The sequence below is a fragment of the Trachemys scripta genome, chromosome 4, assembly GCF_013100865.1.
Source record: "Trachemys scripta elegans isolate TJP31775 chromosome 4, CAS_Tse_1.0, whole genome shotgun sequence".
NCBI classification, from domain to species: domain Eukaryota; kingdom Metazoa; phylum Chordata; order Testudines; family Emydidae; genus Trachemys; species Trachemys scripta.
This window is the reverse complement of record NC_048301.1, coordinates 13,581,697-13,602,310: the sequence shown is the minus strand read 5'-3', so window position 1 is coordinate 13,602,310 and position 20,614 is coordinate 13,581,697. Positions and strand designations below refer to the sequence as shown.

The 20,614-nt window shown below is 47.3% G+C and overlaps 1 protein-coding gene across 1 annotated transcript in view; it reads left to right on the top strand.

Annotated features, from left to right (window-relative positions):
• Window positions 1-2,337: 2,337 nt before the first annotated feature.
• DHRS7 (dehydrogenase/reductase 7) overlaps window positions 2,338-20,614 on the top strand; it is a 32,285-nt gene continuing 14,008 nt past the window's right edge. The window contains exons 1-2 of the mRNA XM_034767252.1: window positions 2,338-2,509; window positions 18,254-18,406. Of these exons, the coding sequence (XP_034623143.1) occupies window positions 2,380-2,509; window positions 18,254-18,406 (283 nt within the window). The 5' untranslated portion in view covers window positions 2,338-2,379. The remainder of the gene's footprint in view (window positions 2,510-18,253; window positions 18,407-20,614) is intronic.

Genomic DNA, 20,614 nt, shown 5'->3' with positions numbered 1-20,614 from the left:
AAAGTTGTGGGGATGTAAGAATGAGATGATTATGATATAAAAAGTGTGGTAATCTTCCTTCAAATCTGTCCGAAGTCCCACTTATACTGTGATGTTCACAAGAAATTAGCCCACTAATAATGATTAGCTCAATGGCCAAGTGAAGATAGTGGCTATTTACACAAAGAGTAAAAAATATTGACGTATATTCCTCTCTTCCCCCTTTTGACCCAAGTAGTTAGCCAATTTTTGGAGCCCAGTGGGTTGTTTTGATTAGGAGGAGAAACTGATGTTGGAATCAGATATTTCTTTGGCCAGGTGCAATCCTATTTATTTACAAAGAGTGTACAAAGTCCTGTTTCCCTGAGCACCACAGGAATCAAACAGGAAATAATTTCTTTGCTCACAGTTCTAAATTTATTTCAGCCAGTACTCAGTGCAAAAAGCTCTCTAACCTTTTTCTCAGGCCATCATCCCAGTGGATGTTCTGATTCCTTGGCTTTCTGCTCCTAGTCTTTCTGCTTCTCTGGTGTTTTTCCTGCTTCTTTCTCTCCCATAGACACAGGTACCTCCAACAAACAATATCCAGTGATACCCCTCCTCCCCTATGTGCCTTGCCTGTGCTTCTATTTTGGGTGATGACCTGCATCTGCGTTTTGACAGGAGGCTGCTGTAATTTCAGCTATCTGGTTCCACATAGAAGCTTAATTTTGTCCTACATTTACTCCAAATGAAGAGTGGCTGTTACACTCACCAGTTTCAATGAAGTTTAACCGAACCCATAATACCTCTTGCCCACCCTTATGTTGCTTATTCCAAGATCTTTGGGGCAGGGTCTGCTTTATTATATACTTGGACAGTGCCGAGTAGAATGTGGGCACTACCATAATAATCAATGACAATTTATGCCAAATGTGTGTGCAGCTGGCGAGAATGGTTAGGTTCCACCAGGCCAAGCCTTCTGCTGCAGAAGTGGAGACTGTTATAGATCTGGAAATGGAGGCACAGAAAGAGTAAAGCTAGAATTTTCAAACTTGGGTATATAAGATAAGGCATCTAAATCCATATTCAGGCACCTGTATAAAAGTGATTTGATTTCTAGAAGTGCTGGAGTCAATTGGATCTGTGGGTGCTCAGCACCCCTGGACTTGGGAGCTTAACATTAGGCATCTAAGTCTGAAAATTTTGGCCTATGTGACTTGTTGAGGGTAGGGACTCAGTGTCATTGATTAAATTAGTGCCTTGCTTAGGCTGCAATGTCTCTCATTCTGTTGAGGTACCCCCATCACTAGATGTCACAATGGCTGCTCGGTAGGGAAGCTGGCCCAGGGAGCTGGTGATGGCAGTACTGTTATCAGTGGTAGTCCAGATGGAACTGCTCCTTACTGCTGCCAACCAAGCTGGGGTCTTCCCCAGCATCAAGGGACCCATGGTTGTGTTTTTCCTGGATCGTAAAGGCCAGCCTTAGGTGTCTGTAATAGGATTGTGAATAACCTGTGATCTTCAGGAAAACATACTGCCAGCTCGCCAACCCTAGTGCTCAGTGTGCAGTTGCAAGGCTATTTTACTTTTTAAAAGACAACAAATGGAAGCTGGTATGCGCCTTTACTCTTCCAGGTGTGGAGCAGGTGCAAGGAGGGAAGGCAGCAGCATGCTTTGTGGGTTTCAAAGGTTGTTTCTGTTTATGGAACAAGTAAATGATATAAATCAAATTCCCCTTCTCCCACAATAGAAATGACCCCTCCCACTTACCACTATGGCAAACCTTCAAGGCAGAGGAAAGTTAACACCAGGGATGGGGCTCGTGTTTAAGGATCTTGGTCCTGTATCATGGGGCTGACCTCTCACCCACTATTTATCAGCTTGCTCAGCCTTGAGCTGGCTGGAAGCCGAGCCCTGAGGCGGGGGTTGCTGTGGAAAGGCTCCAGAGGAGACTAGAGACTTACTGAGGGGGAGGAAATGCAGATCCTGGAATTAGGATCAAGTGAGGGACTAGGGCGTGAGCAAGGGACGGGAGGAGCCCAGGGGGAGGTGGGGCGCTGCAGAGTGAGGGAGGGGAGTCAGGGAGGGGCTCCCCTGGGGGGAGTCGGGCAACTCCCGCGGGGAGGGGGGGACACAACCGGGGGTTCAGGTCTCTGGGGCGCCTCAGAGGCGGTGCCCCAGCTCCCCGCCTCTTGTCGCTGGGGTGGGCTCCCCGGGCCTACCCCGCTGCGACGTGCGCGGGCAGCAGGCCCGTTCCAGGCGCCTGTCCCTGGCTGCCCGCCAGGCCAGCGGCGGCCACTCCCCGGCGGGGGCGGGACCAGGGCATGGCGGGGGGCCCTCGCCCAGGGTGGGGCGGCCTCTGGCCCGTCATAAATCCCCGGGGCGGAGCGGGCCCCGGCAGTGCGCTGCGCTCCGGCCATGGAGGGGGCTGCGCTCCTCGTGCTCGCGCTGGCGCTCGGCGCGCTGCTCTACCTGCTGGGCCGCTGGCTGCTCGGCCTGGACGGCGACCTCACCCTGCTGTGGGCGGAGTGGCGGGGCAAGAGGCCAGGTAACCCCCTTCCCCGGGTAGTGCGGTGCCAGGGGGCGAGCCCTGCCCCGTCCAACGCGGGGGCAAGAGCCAGCGGGATGGCAGCAGCTCCAGGGGTGGGGTAGAGCCAGCAGGTGCCTCCCTGGGGCTTTTGTGCCCGGGACACGCATTTTAATCCGATTTAATTAAAGGGGTGGATTAGTTAAACTACCTTTAACCCCGGTGTGGACTCCATATTCAGCATTCACGTGGCTGGATTCAACTAAACTGAATTGAGGCCACTTTGATGCTGAATGAGAGCGTTCACACAGGGGTTTAATGCAGTTTAACTAATCCACTTTGGACACACACCTTGTAGTTAATGTGGATTGTTTTCCTGAGTGCCCCTGTGTAGACAGGTTTCAGAGTAACAGCTGTATCAGTTTGTATCCACAAAAAGAAGAGGAGTACTTGTGGCACCTTAGAGACTAACAAATTTATTTGAGCATAAGCTTTCAAAAGCTTATGCTCAAATAAATTTGTTAGTCTCTAAGGTGCCACAAGTACTCCTCTTCTTCCAGTGTAGACAAGCTCTGGGATAGACTAAAGGGAGAGTGTGGGTGGGGAGGGTAAGGCTATGGGAAGAGTGCTGGGATAGTTGTGTGGTCATGGTGTAGAAGCCAGGGGAGGAGGAGGGGGTCCTGTGTAGTGGTGGCGAGGCAAAGCCATGGAGTAAGTGTGGTGTGATCCAGACCTGGGTCTGGGTTCAGTGGTAGCCATGTTAGTCTGTATCAACAAAAAAAAAACCAAGGAGTCCTTGTGGCACCTTAGAGACTAACAAATTTATTTGGGCGTAAGCTTTTGTGGGCTAGAACCCACTTCATCAGATGTATGAAGTAAAAGATCTAGGAGCAGGTATAAATACGTGAAAGGATGTGGGTTGCTTACCAAATGTTAAGTCAGTCTAACCTGGGTCTGTGTTTGTAGCAGGCTAGCGTGTCTGGCTCAACAAGACAGGCTACTGAAGACCCAAGCTGCCAGGGAAAATGGGCTCCGATGTAGTCTCAGTACATCAGGTGGCAGTCCCAAGGGGGTCTCTGTGGGATAGTCACAGGAAAGTATATGTGGGGGAGGGGAAGGATCTAGAATGGGATGGGGTATTTAGGAGTCTCTGCCAGGTCCCTATTTATACTACCTTTTGAAAGAAACTGTAGGCTGGAAATAACCTGCCTCTGACCAGATAATGCTGATGTTTGGACCCTGCACAGCTGGGGAAAAAACAGGGAAGAGGTCCTTCGAAAACATTTCTATATTCCTTATTAGTGCCATCCAACTGCTAGATGCTTCACAAATGTGCAGGAAATTAAAAAATGTACACTCATACCTTTTTGAAAAAGGCCAGCTATTTAAACATTTTGACATTAGGGCAGAAAAGTTAATCAGCAAGACTTGTCAATCTCTGAGCTCTCATTGGTGGACACCTGAAGAGCTAATGGAGATATGGAAACTTCTGTAAGAGGTTTCAATCTAGTTTTTAGTCTATTTTAAATACATGTTCACTAATACAGTGCTAATAATTCTTTTTCTAGATTTATTCTAGTATGATATCTAATTTGTTACTTTTATAGCATCACAAGCTTGCTAGGTATTCTACAGAACAAATAAGACTGCACTATTTAGAAAACAGAATGAATAAGGGTAACGAATAAAATGAGGGGATGCGGGTGAGATAGGACAAGGATTGCGACAGTTTACAAGAAAGTGTTACTGTTCCCACTGTCTCCTCCTGCTCCTGAATTTACAAGCTGCTTAGGCCTTCTGTAAGTTTTCTTCTCTGCATGTGTCAGGCTAGCTTCCCCTCTTCAGATCCCTCTTCAAAACTGACTGTCTTACTTTGTCAGTTAAATTCAGCCCAGGCTCTAAGGTTCCACTCTCATAAAAACCGTTAATTAAAAAGCCAGTAAGGAAATTAAGCACACAACATAAACAAATTGTGTGTTTTCAAGCTCTCTGTATAATGTCCTCCCGAGTGTTTTTCCTTACTATTTCCTGACTTAAGAAGGATTTCATAATCTGTGCCTTTTGATTTTAAGTTTGATAGGGTAGATAAACAGGTCTCCTACACTGTACAGTGCCATGTGCATCAATGTTAAAAATTAAATGTTGAATAGCAGTTATAAGTATCTGATGGATCTTTCTAATAAACTTTTCTTGGTTTTATGTTTTGTTTGTTTCAGTGCTGTCAGGTTGTTTTATAGCTGTTCATCAGGGCCGCTGCAAGGATATTTTGTGCCCTAGGCAAAACTTCCACCTTGCACAACACCCCACGCACACATTGATTCATTGAGGGGCAAATCCCAACGAGCTTTTATAGGCCCCGGGGGCTGCTCCCCAGACCAGGTTCACCCCTCCCTGCCTCCTGAACTCCCCTGGAGGGTGCACAGCCCCCCTGCGAGCCGAGCCCTCCCCTCCCCACCCCACCCCACCCCGGCGGCCACCGCCCCAAGTCCACTCACTGGCTTTGCTAGGCTTGGGCCGCTGCAGCAGCTCGGCAGGGAGGAGCTGCCTTCCGGAGGCAGCGGAAAGCCAGAGCGTCCCGCTTGCAGCAGCAGCGAGCCCCAGCCATGGAGGAGCTGGCGCGGCGCAGGGGGGTAGCAGCCCTGCAGAGGCGCTGCTAACTGAGAGCAGCCATGCTCCCCGCCCCCCCTGCCCCGGCCGTGGGCCCGCCCCCCCCCCCCCCCCCCCCCCGGGAGCTCCTGCAGGCTGCAGCGGATGCATGCAGACGCCAGCTCTCATGTGCCCCCCGGCTCCCCCCTCGCCTAGGGTTACCAAATTTCAACAATCAAAAAAGCGGATGGGGGGGAAGAGCCCCACCCAAGCCCTGCCCCTGCCCCATCCACTCCCTCCCACTTCCCACCCCCTGACTGCCCCAACCCTTATCCACACCCCTGCCCCCTGACAGGACCCCCCAGAACTCCTGACCTACCCTGCTCCCTGTCCCCTGACTGCTCCGATCCCTCTCCACATCCCTGCCCCCTAACAGGCCCCCCCCCCCCCGAACTCCAGACCCATCCAATCCCTGCTCCCTGACTGCCCCCTGGGATTCCCCTTACAATGCCTGAAGGGGAGGGATAACTCAGTAGTTTGAGTATTGGCCTGCCAAACCCAGGGTTGTGAGTTCAATCCTTGAGGGGGCCATTTAGGGAGCTAGGGCAAAAATCTGTCTGGGGATTGGACCTGCTTTGAGCAGGGGGTTGGACTAGATGACCTCCTGAGGTCCCTTTCAACCCTGGTATTCTATGCCTATGCCAGTCAGATGCTGGCTCCATGTGGAGGCAAAACGGGCTGCCGTGCGCACAGCTTCTCCCCCACAAAGTGCTGAGGCAGCGGGAGGGGGGAGCTCTGGAAGGGACAGCGGCGGCTCACACTCCCTGGAGCCACAGAACCTGAGTGTGGTGAGGGGAGAACCGGGGGGGCATGCCTGCCCTGGCTGCGGGCGGCAGCCCCCGTGTGCTCTCGGGCTCTGCGGCTCCAGGGCGTGTGAGCCACCGCTGTCCCTCCCAGAACAGGCTCAGGGCCCCGTACCCCAGCGGCGGTGGTGGCTCACATGCCCAGGAGCCGCAGAGCCTGAGCATGGCGAGGGAGGAGCCGGGGGGCGCATGGGGACCACGGCCCACATGCATCTGCTGCAGCCTGCAGGAGCCACCGGGGGGGACGCCTGGCTGCAGCCTGGGCAGGAGAGGCGGGGGGGTGCGGCTACTCCCTGCTAGTAGCGCCGCCGCCTTTGCAGGGCTGCTGCCCCCCTGTGCTGCGCCGGCTCCTCCATGGCTGGGGCTTGCTGCCACCACAAGCTGATGCTCTGGCTCTCCCGTGCCTCTGGAAGGCGACTCCTCCCTGCCGAGCCAGGGCACTGCTTTTTGGCACCCCCAACCACTTGGTGTTCGCCTAGTGGCTGCACTGGCCCTGCTGTTAATCAGTCCCTCTCCCACTTTTTTTTTTTTTTTTTCCGGTTCCTGTTTTGGTTCCCATATTTTTCAGTAGTTACATGTGACCTCTTTTGAGGTGCAGATGCAGCCAGTGTGCTAGCCAGTTTTGCAGGCCTTTGTAGAAAGCAATGTTGATACCACAGAAATGGATGCCTTGTGGCTTGTTTATTATTGGTAAGGCTCATAAAATATTAGGCATTATATAAACATAAAGGAGGCATGGTCGCTGACTCCCAAGAGCTGACAACCTATGGCTTGATACTGCAGGTTGCTTTGTGTGGTCAAACCCTATGCCTGTGGGGCGCCACATGGACGGAGGGTCCAGCTTGCCTAGTGGTTTGCAGGATTGGGGCCAAAGAAAGAGTAAGGGTACAAGATGCAAATAGAAAGGTCAAAATGATGATCTGGCCATAGAAGTACAGGCAGCTTTGTGAAATCTGCTTATGACTTCAGTTCCACTGAGACTGCTATTAAAATCCAGCTTTGAGGATAAAGGGAGGCCCTATTTAAGCACCACCAGGAAATCTATTTGACGTCTTGAGGTCCCTTCCTCCTATTCTGCTCAGTGCAGCATTCTGAAAGTTGATTACAACATCTTAATTAAACTCTGGCCAAAAGATTAGCACCTGTAATGTAAAGAGGAAGGTAGTCTTAGGGTTAAGACATTGGACTTGAAATTATAAGACCAGGGCATTTCTTCCCAGTTCTGCCACAGACTGAGCGATTACTCTGGGTGTTCTAGTAAAAACTGGTTCTTAACTGTGAGCCTTTGAAAATCAGAGTTTGCTCAAGTGCAGTATGTTATGCCTACTTCTTTCACTAAGCTGACAATGGTTTTCAACCTGGGGGTCTGCAGACTGTCCAAGATTGCCAAAGGGATCTGTACATCTATCTGAATATTTTTTTTTCATTTGCAGACCCCTAAAAAGGTTGAAAACCACTGGTGTCTAGCTAAGGAAGGCTGTGCTGAAGCTGCAGACTTTAACATTAAGGGTATGTTTACACTGCAATAGTTAAAAAAACAAAAAAACAAAACAAAACCAGTGGCATTAAATCTCAGAGGCCAGGTCAGCTGACTTTGGCTTGGGCTGTGGAGCTAAAAATAGCAGTGTAGACACTCCGGCGGAAGCCCAGATCCCACAAGGAGGGGAAGATCTCAGAGCCAGGGCTTCAGCCTAAGTGTCTACCCTTCAATTTTATAGCCCTGCAGCTCGAGTCCCCTGCCCCCAAGTCTGCTGCGGGCTATCTGTGGCTATGCTGCAGGTCTTTTGTTGCAGTTTAGACGTACCTAGTATGTGCAGTGCAGTTTGGCAGAGGCAAGATCTCCATAGGATTCCTTGGCTTGATTCCTTCGCTCAACCCTCCTGTGGTGCCAGAGGATTAAAGGAGGACTCCAGCATGGCTTTTAAGATGTGTGTGGGAGCCGTTCTCTGAAGCATGTTAGGAACTGCACAGCTCCTTAAAAGTTTGCAAGAGGGCTTGCCTCATGTGGAATGTCCTATTGTGTATAGGACAGGTTGTTAAGCCAAGTAGCTGCAGGTTGTGAAATTTAAACATGCTTTTGCTCCACAATCAGAGCTTCAAATTCTCTCTCCCTGGATGGGTTTGTTGACGTCATTAGGCCTATGTGAACCAAAGTTCTTCCATGTTTAAACTCTGTCCTTCCATGTTTAACTCTAATTGGCCTCAAAAGCCAAGGACAGAAATTGGAATGTGTAAACAGCCAGTTAGCAATTACGACCTTGCTCATACCAGGTACCAAGCAATAATGATGAGGTTTGCATGGAGAAGGGGTAATAAACTAAGGGTAAACAGGATCAAATAACTGTTTAGAGGAGTGTTACTAACAAGCTAGATTTATAGCCCTAGAATGATTTAATTGCTTAAATGTATAAACATGCCTTCGGTAGGGAGGGGAGGGGGAGTAGAGGGAGAGATAGAGGGGGGGTGGTAGAGAGGGGTGGGTGGGAGAGAGGGGGAGGGGGGGGGCTTAGTTGTAAAATGTATAAGAAGAGAGAAACTGTTTTTGCTAGTGTGCTTGATTTGAGACTTGTCTGTCTCCTTGCACCACTTTGAGATCTCAAATAAACTTTGATTGTTTCTCCACCCCGGTATGTTTATTGGCGCGAAGCACACCGGGCAACGAACCCCACTGTTGCTGTCCTCTGGCCTCTGTGCCGGCAACAGGTTCTTATGGTGATGGTTGGCTGATAGTATCTGGATGCCTTGCAAAAAGGACCAAGGCAAGGAAGGGTCCAACAAGCTGACTTTCTTCCGCCTCCTTAAGTGATTGCTAGGTAGCACGGTGTGTTTGTGTGTGTCTGTACATACGCGCACACCTGCCTCTCTTTACCCTCTTCAGTCTCTTTAGTGGTTGGTTGCAGATATTGGGGGAAGGCTAAAGAGATAAGTCTTGCACACCTTTTAAAAGACAGTGAGGTTTGTGGTTATTCATACCTCTTCCAGAAGAGTATTCCATAGTCTTGCACCAGTTGATGGGAAAGTGTTATCCCTGCTTTCAGGAGTTTGACCCTTGAGAGTGATTGTTACACTTCTCAGGAGTGTAACTGTCAGAGGAGTGAGAGATCTCCCTCAGTGAGAGATGGTCATTTGAGGTCCTTCAAGTTACCTACAATGATAATCTCTATTTTGAAATTAACCTGTGGGGAGCCAGTGTACAGAGTGAAACGACTGTAAGCCCTTTGTGCACCTCATGTTGCTCAAGAGGCAGGCCGATGGGTTTGGGACCTTTGAAAAAAGGTTTGTGCCCTCATTCCCAAGTGTGGGGAGTTGCAATAATCCATTCTAAAGGTCATGTAGGTGAGGCTCATGCTGGTCTGGCCGTTAGCTGAAAGTAGATGCTGCAACTTTCTTGCCAGTCACAGAAGGCTTCAGCACAGGCTAAAATTCCCAGGGTTTGAGGAAGGGTTGTACTGCTGCAGCTTTGCTGCTTTGGTACCCCAGTTAGCTAGATTAAAGCTAGCTTTGGTATGTCTACTTGGACTGCAGTATAGACATGCTCAGCATCTGAGCCAAGTGAGAGAGAGAGAGAGAGAGTTGGGTGTTGTCTCACGTGGCAACAACAATATGCAGACCATGCTGTCTTCTACCATTGGCTTAATTAGGCAGGAATGTTAGCACTGGCTGTAAATAAGGTTTCCCAACACTTCCCATTAGAAGACCCTGTTTTCAGCTGCTTATAAGTATCTGGGCACAAATTTTCCATGCTGGATGTCCGCCTCAGGCTGAATTGTTTTGGAAGACTTCAGACAAAATTCTTCAGCCGTTTCAGACAACCAAGCTATGGAAAAATACAGCACTTTGCATATGTTCCTTTGAAGTAGGAGATAGCTCAGTGGTTTGAGCATTGGCCTGCTAAATCCAGGGTTGTGAGGCCAATCCTTGAGGGGGCCATTTAGGGAGCTAGGGCAAAAATCTGTCTGGGGATTGGACCTGCTTTGAGCAGGGGGTTAGACTAGATGACCTCCTGAGGTCCCTTCCAACCCTGATATTCTATATTTGGAGCAGGGACTGGAAATAGGTGTGCCAAAAGGATGTCTCTTTTGTGGTCCCCATGAAAATTTCCCAACATTTAGCCAAGTTATAATTTAAAAACAACACCACATTTTGCATATACTCAAGAGAGACTTCAGACATTTTAGTGCTAAATTTGAAGACAATTCCATTTTTACTGGGCATACACCAGCATGGGGCTGAGGAGGACTTGCTCTGCAATTCCAGCTCTGGGCTATTGTTAACCAGGCACCTGACTAGAGAGCAGCAGAAAGCAAAACATTCCTTTCCTTTCTAGAAGGAAATGTTTCCCCCTCTGATCATCTTGGCTAGTGAGTCAGAGGTTCTGTTTTAAAAGGGGGGTGGGGGGAAATTGATAGTTAAGTGCGGGATAACTAATGCACGGTAGCTATCTTGCTGAAAGATTTTGTCATGTAAGTTGCATCGTCACTTGTGAAAATAGATACTTTGTCAAACTTTGCACCGTATTTTGAAATGGTATTAATTATCGCTTGACAAATTGTAATGGAGTTAACAGCATTCAAGTAAATGTAGTTGACGAGCACTGTTGTTAGCTTTCCTGTCTGTACATCTTTGGCCTGGTCAGAAATAAAATCAAACTGAACATGCAGTGCATAGTTTTCTTGCTCATCTGTGGACTCATCTGAAATAATTGCAGAAGACTCACATGAGTTAATTTGAGACTTCATCTCCTCAAAATGTGTAGCTAAAACCTTTTGACGATAATCCTGTCATAGCTTATTTGCACTTGGTAAGCAACCCGCATGTTGTACGTTCCGTTGAATGAACTCACGCAGCTTTGGGTCATAAAGTTTTTCCAACGGTATATAAGCACTTGCAGATGTCACCACAAGTTCCATTATAGCTAAATGATGGGTACAAGAGCTCTGTCATCTTCTAAGAAAGAGAAGAAATTATTTTTGCTTTTTGATTTTAAACGTTTTGTTTACCAGCAATGCATATCTACAGCCCTCTTTCTGCTTTGATGGATTTCTGAGTCTAAGTGGTGCTGAACTGTATGTGATCCAATGAAACATTGCAGCTTCTACAAAATAGTTTGTCGCCATTTGCATGTAGAACTTGGCTTCCAAATTGTTTCACGCGATCTGCTGCAGTAATTATTTTTGAGATTTTTGATTTACTTTGGACAATCATTTTACAGTAATTGCAGGTGTCTTCTGGTAGGCAATCAATTGAGATCACTACACTACAAAACCTCCCCAATGTCTATATCTATCAGTCAGTGAGTTGAGCCCTGAGTGTAATTTGCTGCTCTAAAGTGTCAATCAAAAAATTCTGTCAAGTGCTTCACCTTTCTTTCTATTTTTTTTTTTTTTAAATAAGCGAATAATTGCATCTGGAATGGGGGGACAGTTGCCTGTACAATGTTCCCTCCCCAGGCAGCTGCAAAGGGAGGGGGACAGGAAATGAGTGGGGAGGAGGGGTGTGGAGCTAGCTGCATCATATCTAAAAGCAGCCCTGCAGGGAAAGAGCAAGTTCTGTCCTGCCCCAGTTCTGCCTGGACTAGCAGCTAGGAGCCCCGTGCTGGGGCACTTCCAGCAGCACAGGGAAGATCAGACCCAACTCCACAAGCTTCCTCCAACTGCAAGAACCTCTGGGGCTGCTGCCTAATCCCAGGGCATCCTGCAGCAGGGGGAGGCACCTGGAGGTGGGTCTGAGCTCTCCCTGAGAGCAGCTATGCGGGGGATGGACAAGTCCTGTCCCTCCCCAGCCTAGCCGGACCTAGGAGCCCCCTGGCTGGGGCACTCCTAGCACCAGGGGAGATGGGATTTCACAGGGAAGGGCTTATTTCATGGTCCATGATGCATTTTTCACTGCAGTGAAATTGGTAGGGCCGTACAAATATGGGTGGAAGCCAATTCCAAAGTGTCTTTCCATGTGTTTGTTCCATCTATGTGATGGAAGCATGCCTATCAGCGCCATCATAAACATCTGTTAGTTATCTGCTGCCTGTGTTACCCAGGATTTTCAGAAACCAAAGCAGTGGTAATTTAACCAGGTGGTGTCAGGAATAAATCAGTGGAAACACAGTGCTTCTGGCTGATGAAAAATTGATGCAAGTAAGTGTGCTCTTTACACCCGAGGGCATTCTGTGCCTAAAAATTCTGTGCCAAAAATTTAAAATATTGTGCGCAGAATTTTTAAATTCTGCAAGTTTTATTTGTCAATAAATAAATGCAGAGGCTCCAGCATGGCAGTGGGGAGCACAGGCCACTGGCTGCACAAAGATAGGAGATGACCCTGCAGTCCTCCCAGCCTCGGGACACAGACTCGGTGGTGAGGCTGCACCTGATCCTGACACAGCACAAGGCCTGAGCCTGCCCCAGAAACACCGCAGGGCCCTGCCTAGGGTTACCATATTTTTAATTTTTAAAAAGGAGGACACTCCATGGGGCCCTGGCCCCGCCCCAACTCCGCCCCTTCCCCGCCCCACCCCAACTCTGCCCCCTGCCCCTCCCAGTCCCCTGCTTCCTGCAAATCAAATGTTCGCGGGAAGCCTGAAACAGGGAGGCAGTAGGTAAGCTGGGGCTGGGGCGGGGTGCAGTGCGGCCCAGTCCAGCCCCCCTGGCCGAGCGGCTCTCTTCGGCGGCCGGCCGGCCCAGGCCAAGAGGCTCTGGCCCTGGCATCTCCTGCCCAGCTCGGGCCCTGGGGCCCGGCCCCCGGCTGAGCGCCCACGCCGCCGGCCCCCGGCCACGCACCCACCGCCCCAGCCCCTGCCGAGCACCACGCCGGCCTCTGGCCCCACACCGCCGGGCTCTCCCTCCCTATTTTCCCAGACATGTCCGGCTTTTTGGGATTTCCCCCCGGACGGGGATTTGAGGCCCAAAAAGCCGGACATGTCTGGGAAAATCTGGATGTATGGTAACCCTAGCCCTGCCTCTCTGCGCCAGGCACACCAGGGGTGGGGCAGGCAGGCTTAACCAGTCAGGATCCAAATGTGGAGGGGCTCAATGTGGAGGGATCCAGGTGTGGGGTGAGAGGATTCTGTGTGGGACAATCTAGGTGCAGGCAGCTCAGTGGGGGGGTCTAGGTGTGGGGGGATCTGGATGCACAGAGGTGCTGTGTGTGTGGTGCGGGGTTCCAGGTGCAGTGGCAATTGGACTGTGCAGGGGCTTCCAGGTGAAAGTGGTTGGGTCTCAGCAGAGGGGTCTTGGTGTGGGGGTCTCAGCAGGGGGGTCTGGGTGCTGGGGAAGTGGGGCTTGGTGGGGTCTGGGTGCAGTTAATTGGAGGTCAGTGGTGACGGAGGTCTGGATGTGGGGGCTCGGGGTGGTCTGGGTGCAGGGATGGGGTAAGGAGGTAGGGGGTCTGGGTACAGGGGGGCTCCAGATGCAGGGGTTGAGGTTCCGTGGGGTGGGGTTTGGGTATGGAGGGCTAGGGGGGTTCTGGATGTACCAGGTGAGGGTTGGCAGGGGTGTCTGGGTATGGGAGGTCCAGATGTACAGGGGTTGGGTGGATGGAGGAGCAGCTCCCTGTACAGTGACCCCTCCCCCCACAGCTGATGAGCAATGTGGGGAGGAAGCAGGGGAGGATGCGGAGCTTCCTGCAGCTGAGGGTGGGTCTGACACAGCTCCAGTCACTCCTTGCAGGAGAAGAGGAAGTCCCGTCCTCTCCTGCTTCCAGCCCAGCTGGGACTAGCAGCTGATCAGGGTAGGAGCCATGGGCTGGGGTGTCCCCAGCCCCTTGGTGATTTACCTCTTTGATGGCTGCTCTGGGTACCTGAAACAGTGTACCTGTGCAGCTGGGGAGTGGTACATGACTGCTTTTGTAGCTTCCCTTTAATTCCCTGTCAGTCATTTTGAGTATGGGAAAGCCAAAAAAAAAAAAAAAAATCTGTGGGGGACGTGAATTCTGTGCATGTGCTGTGGCGCAAAATTCCCCCAGGAGTAGCTCTTATATAAAACTACTATTTATTAGATTTAAGCACACACAGACAGAAGCAATAGGTTTAGAACGTCCCAAATAATTACCTAGAATCTGAGATGATATTGAGTAATTAGCAGCAGGTCAGCAACGGCCTGTCACTTCCCTGCCATGGAGTATGGTGTCAGAAAAAAGTCTCTCAGGATAGCATCAGAGGACTACTCCAAAGCACACTATTATCTGGTCTTTTTATAACTAACTTTTATAAAATACAGAGATCATGCTGGGTCATCACCTCTTCTAACTTCACTAAACTATTGACCAACAAAACATTCCTAACAATCTTAGGCCTTGGCTACACTGGTGCTGTACAGCGCTGCAACTTGCTGCGCTCAGAGGTGTGAAAACGCCCCCTTCCCCCCCCCCCCGAGCGCAGCGAGTGCAGCGCTGTAAAGCGCCAGTGTAATCAGCGCCTAGCAGCACTGCACGCTCGCTCACAGTGCTGCAAGCTATTCCCCTCGGAGAGGTGGAGCTCTTGCAGCGCTGGCGGTGCGACTACACTCGCGCTTCACAGCACTGTTGCGGCAGCACTGTGAATTCTCAAATGTAGCCAAGGCCTGAGGCTATGTCTACACTGCACTTTCATCAGTAAAACTTTTGTTGGTCAAGGGTGTGGGAAAAAAACACCACCTCCCTGACCAAAAAAAGTTTTACTGACAAAGAGCACTGGTGTGGACAGTGCTTTGTTGGCAGAAGATGCTCTCCTGCCCCCTTGTTGGGAGTGGCTTTATTTTGCTGGCACAAGGAGCAGCTACACTGTGTGCCTTACAGCGGCTCTGCTGTAGCGGCACAGCTCTGCCACTGCAAGGAGCGCAGTGTAGACATCGCCTTAGTCATAATAAGCTTCTATATCAAAGGCGCCCAAACTCAAGATCTCCAGCCACTTACTTTGTTTGTCTCAATTTATTGACTCTCTTCTCCCCTCCTCTCTTTCTGATTAGCAGAAACCGCAAGCCTGCAGCCAGCATTTGACCTTGCCTCCAGAAGCCCTGCTTATTCAAATGAACCCTTACCCATGTGCTGTTCTGTTTTGTTAATTCCTGGTGGCTGAATGCACACAATGATTGCAATTAGCTTGATCAAATTCTGGGGTAACTTTACCCCCAATTGCAGGGCAACATCTGTGTCATGCTGCCCTATCATGTGTTCTTACTGCAAGAAAACAAAATCATTTAGATGTATTTGCTGTTTGTAGGATGTATTACCTGCACAAAATTCTCTGTTACTCACACACTCAAGGGCACCCACCTTTACCCAGTTCCTAGGGCTCAAGGCGTAACCCTCTTAATTTAGGCACCCCCACCCTTTCTCAGTTCCTAGGGCTCCAGGCGAAAAGCACCTAACTTTACTCCTCTCTGGGCTCTACTCCTCCGTGGACTTTGGGCAAACACCCTTTCCATGTGGACTCAGGGTTTAATCTTTTGGGGTTTACAGGGTCTTTTACCAGTGAAAGAGCCTTACACAGTAATATACTACATAACCTCTATTTATTAACAATCACCAAAAACATACTGCATGTGCAACACATACAGTGCTCACCACTCCCAATAAGACATGAACTTTCCTTGATGGCCAGTCAGGATCAGGTCATCTGGGGGACTCCAGTTTCTGCACGGTGTGGTTGGCAGAGTGTTGAGGTCTGGCAGCTCTGATCTTTGGGGCTGTGTCCTGGAGTTGGTTCCCAAAGAACTTCCTTTTGGACCCCAGTTTATATAGTGAAATTTGAGTTCTGCTTAGCTGTACCTTAACCAATCATTTTACTGAAATCTATCTAACCAATCCTAACATAGTATAACAAAATTCTCTAATCAATCCTATCCCATCACCTTAATTAACTTACATAATTAATTTTGCTAGGTGTATCAGACAAACAATTAAAGGACCAGACAGAGATTATACAGATAAACAATAGGGAAGTGGGGACCATAATGATAAAACAATAAAGAAATGAGGATTTCACAACCACAACTGCTGATAAGTGATTTCTTAACAGACAAGATGCTATCAAACGAAGTTTTCTTTAACCATCTTAAGATCTGTTTCTTTTTCTGGTGATAGTGGGTGCCATTAGGACGGGGTCTCCTTCTTAACAGCCTGATATTACATTGTTTTAATGTAATTTAGATGGAATGTGAGAATGTGCTTTTCAGCTAACGGCTGCTGCTTGGCCGCTCTTTGAATCTGGCTGCAGACAAAGGCCTTATCCTTACAGATTACCTTTATCAGACACATGTCTAAAAATACTGCACATCACAATTTTATCAATTAAGCAAACATTTCTCAAGTTACGTTAAAAAAAAAAACAAAATAAAATCTGGACCAAAGATCAGAGAATACAAGTGATAGAAAAACACAAGATAAGCCTACCAACTCAAACATAGATTTCTACCTCCTGTCCCAGGACAAAGCGTGTTGAACTTTGTCCATAACATACCTGTGTGTGCTATACAACACAAATATAATGGAGATCATTTATGTAAGGGAGGAATAAGAAGAGTTCTCAGACTTTCTTAATATCTCTTTGAGTGTAGTCTTCAGTTTCACTAAAGCTTACTTAAAAGGATTTCTCAAAATTGGACCATGCTTTAGCGGATATAGCAATATTCTGAGGATGCAATCGAAACCAAGGAGTTAGGGTCAAACAACTTTCTGTGCTATAAATGTGACGAGAGCAAGATCAGTGTATCCTTGGGGTGCTTCTCATCTATTGAAACAAACTAGGAGAGTTTTCCCCAAACTGGGGGAAAAGATAATTGACTGAGTAGAACTTCTTATAATGCATCAAAGGTATCTTCTTTGACTTAAGCAGAATGTAAATGTGGGAAAGGAGCATTGATGACAACTACTACCTTAGCTAAGGATCTCTCAAAGTAAAATGGAATCACTGAGCCTTGTTGTAAATCTTAATGGGAATAGTATCCCAGTGGATTAGAAACGGGTGGTCTTCTAAGTGGAAGCTATGGTCAAATTTCTCCCATTTCCTCCTTTCCCACTGGTGAAATGAAATAGAGGCCTTCTGTTTATACAGGAGCTATGAAACTCCAGGTAAAAATCCAAACTGCACCAGAGAAGAATCTGAATTTCTTAGCTGGCTGGCACATATTGCTATGCTGCACAACCTCTCATGTATGTTGTGTATCTGAGCACACTAGTTAACCATTAGCACCATTCTGTTGTGATTCTGTTTTTATTTTAAAACACTCATTTAAAAGTGAACCATTAAAAGGTCTTCTCAACAAAAACACATACTGGAACAAACCAGTTCTATGACTGGTCTCTAACAGTATTCTATTCCAAGTTCTTCACAGAAGAGCAACACCCAAATTGATCCTAATGTACTTGCTAAGGTGCAATACTATTGTGACACTGAGCCAATGAAGGTTAAGCAGCCAGCAGGCCACGTGACCCAAAATCAACCTTTAGCACATATTAGAAAAGTATTGAAGTGGTAACCAGGGCCATTCCTTGTAGATGGTTATCAAAGCCATATTAAATAGATGAGTTCTGTGTTGTTGGAGAATTAGAAGAAGATACTAATTGTATTTGTGTTTACCTAGATGTATTAGAAGTATAACAATGGGATCTAATTAACTTTTAGATGCTAAACTTCTGTTCCTGTTTGTAATGTTTCATTACTGTATTCTATTAATTCAGAGATCAAAAGGGATATTAACATTTAGATGAAACTGTTCGTGCAATAATATCATTGTCTTTATTTCTCTTTGAAGTATGTAGTAAGCTACCTATGAACCTTTCCAAGGTTAATTGCCTTATGCGAATCAGTGGCAGTGAATCAGTCCTAAATAGCTGGAGGATGAGAAATCTGACCAGTAGGCAAGAGGAGATTAGTTTTCAACATCAAAGGGAAGAGGGGACAAAAGTGTGTCTATGCTAAGAGGACACATGCAATATCTTCGGTGGTTCAACAAATATTGTTTAATTATGTAGATTTTTTGGGGGGGGATGGGTGGAGGAAGGGGTGTGTGTGTGTATCCTCGAGATGGCTAACAAAATCAGAGTTTGGGATAAACTATAGGGGAAAAATGATGTATAAAAATAGTAAGACTTTTTAAGTGACACAATCAATGACTCTATGACTGCACTGTAATGTGCAAAAGGGCAAAATTAAGGTTGCATATGCTCTTAACTCTGGAACTTCTTGACATTCTGAGCACTTTTCAGTGTATAACCAGCTATTAAGTTTACATGGATAAGTGACTTTATAATAATGCTATTGTGAGATTCCATGTTTCTGTATAAATTGTGCAAATTTGAATCACTGTTGGCAGTGATCCGTAAACTGTTTACTTGGTCATTTCAACAGAAAAGGAACTGCCTGACAAGGTCGTCTGGGTGACAGGAGCCTCAAGTGGAATTGGAGAAGAGTTAGCTTACCAGCTAGCAAAGATAGGGGCTCTAGTTGTGCTTTCCGCAAGAAGAGAGAATGAATTGGAAAGGGTGAAACAGAAGTGTCTTGGTAAGTAAAAAAAGTAACTTCAATATTATTGATCTGGCTTTTGCCATGATAGAGGTGTTGTAAAAAAACTTAATCCATACAACAGAATACATTCGTAATTAAAGGTAGTTATGAACTTACACTATTATAACCTAGATGCTTTTCTTTGAGTTGTGTATTCTTAGAACATGTATTTTAGAAAGCTCCAACTGAAGGATGCAATATTACAGGAGCAGTAAATGAAAAATGTTTACATGCTAAAGTTGCAGATGCGTAGGTACCTAGTGGGATTGTCAAAAACACTTATCTGCAGTTTTAAGCAACTAGGCAGTCTGGGCTTTTTTTTCTCTTGAAAATAAGAGGCTGTTTTCAAAAGGAACACAAGGGCACTGTGCCAGCAGGGTGGGGTCATGTGGAAATTCTGGCAGGCTCTTCGTGTAAAAGTTACGCAATATTTGAGCTGTCCAAGATGTGCAGCTAAACTTGCCTTTGTGGCAGTTTGTGATCTTCAGCACTATCTTATAGCACCTAAACATCTTGGTAGCTGTAACTAGCTCCTACTCCCTGTTACAGATGGGTATGAGGCTATGCTGTTGTATAGACATGGCCTCACTAAACAACAGAAACATTCAGGTGTCCAGTCTGCCTTCAACATGTTTGAAAAGGGTAATGGCAAGATTGCACAGGTGTCCCTGAGGAAATCGTTTACCCTGCAGAATATTTTACTGGTGTTGATGAATGAAATGCCAACAGCGGTGGCTTCAGTCTCAACAAAATGGGGTTACTGCATCCAGGTGCACAAGTAGGGACTCCGCATTTGTGGCAAAGGTTATGTCTCTAATGAAAAAACACTCGTTGGGAGCAGGGACAAGGTCCAACACAGTATTTGCCCTGCATTGTGGAAAGAAGATTCAGTCTAGCCTGCATATATTGGATTGCTATAAATGTAATCATTAACAAATCGTGCTGCAGCCCTCTATTTTCCCGATAGCGTGCAGATGAGGGAGGGAGAAAGATAAATGTAGTTATGGTCCAGAAACCATCCAAGATGAAAGAGAATTAGTTACCAGGTGGAGTCTAATTAAAAACACTTAAAACACACAAACATAGCCATTAAGATGTGGGGAAGGGGAATAATTTTGTTGCCTTTGCTGTGTGAAGAAGACTCCCAAGCCACTATTTAGGAAGCAAGCTCAGTGCAAAGGTGAGAAAGGTCAGTTGTTCAAAATAAATAGAAAAGCTGACGCATTCAGCATGAAGACTTGGAATTGATGGCACTTGGCTTTGCGATCGTATTCATCAGCCTGAAAGCATCCTAAAGAGCACTCAATGTAATAAACAGACATGTGATGCAATAGTGAAGATATCTTATGAGCTGCATTTAAGCCTCCTCAAATCCTTCTTCATAACAAAAAGAAATTAGCAAACGCAAGTGTTCTGCTTTACCATAAAGTACTATTAACAAAAGAAATGGCAGCTTGACAGTGAGGGACTGGGGGTTGGTCCAGGAGAGGTGGTGTCTATAGGGTCCATCCCCTGCCCTCTCCCGAAGTGTGTGGATTCACTGGCTCAAGCTGATGAAACTGCTCAGAATGGCAGGACTGGCTTAGACGTTTTGGGATCTGTGATTGGCATGGAACAAACTCGGGCTAGCTTTACACTAAATCTTTCTGGTGCTTAATTAGAAGCAGAAAGTTGTCAGCACACATTTTAAGCCATATAATCCGAGCGCACTTGATGTGGAAACTGAGATGGAGAAACCCACTTTTGAGGATGGAACCACATCTTAATGTATAAGAGGGAAGCCAGTTTAAATTATTGAACATCTATGCCATTTGCTTAGTACTTGGTTTGCCAACTAAAACTCTTACAAAAATAGTTGGGGGCGGGGGTTGTGTTTACATGCTTCCTTTCTCTCCTATTGAAAGGAAAAGAACCGGTCTTCTGAAAATATACTGTCTGAATGGCCTCGCAATAAGGCCAGCATATGTGGTTCATTAGTGATAGGATGCCTTGGAACACTGTATGGCCTTTTGATGTTTTTCTTATTCTTGTGGGAAGTACTTCAGATCATTCATGACAGGTTTCAGAGTAACAGCCGTGTTAGTCTGTATCCGCAAAAAGAAGAACAGGAGTACTTGTGGCACCTTAGAGACTAACAAATTTATTAGAGCATAAGCTTTCGTGGACTACAGCCCACTTCTTCGGATGCATATAGAATGGACTCCA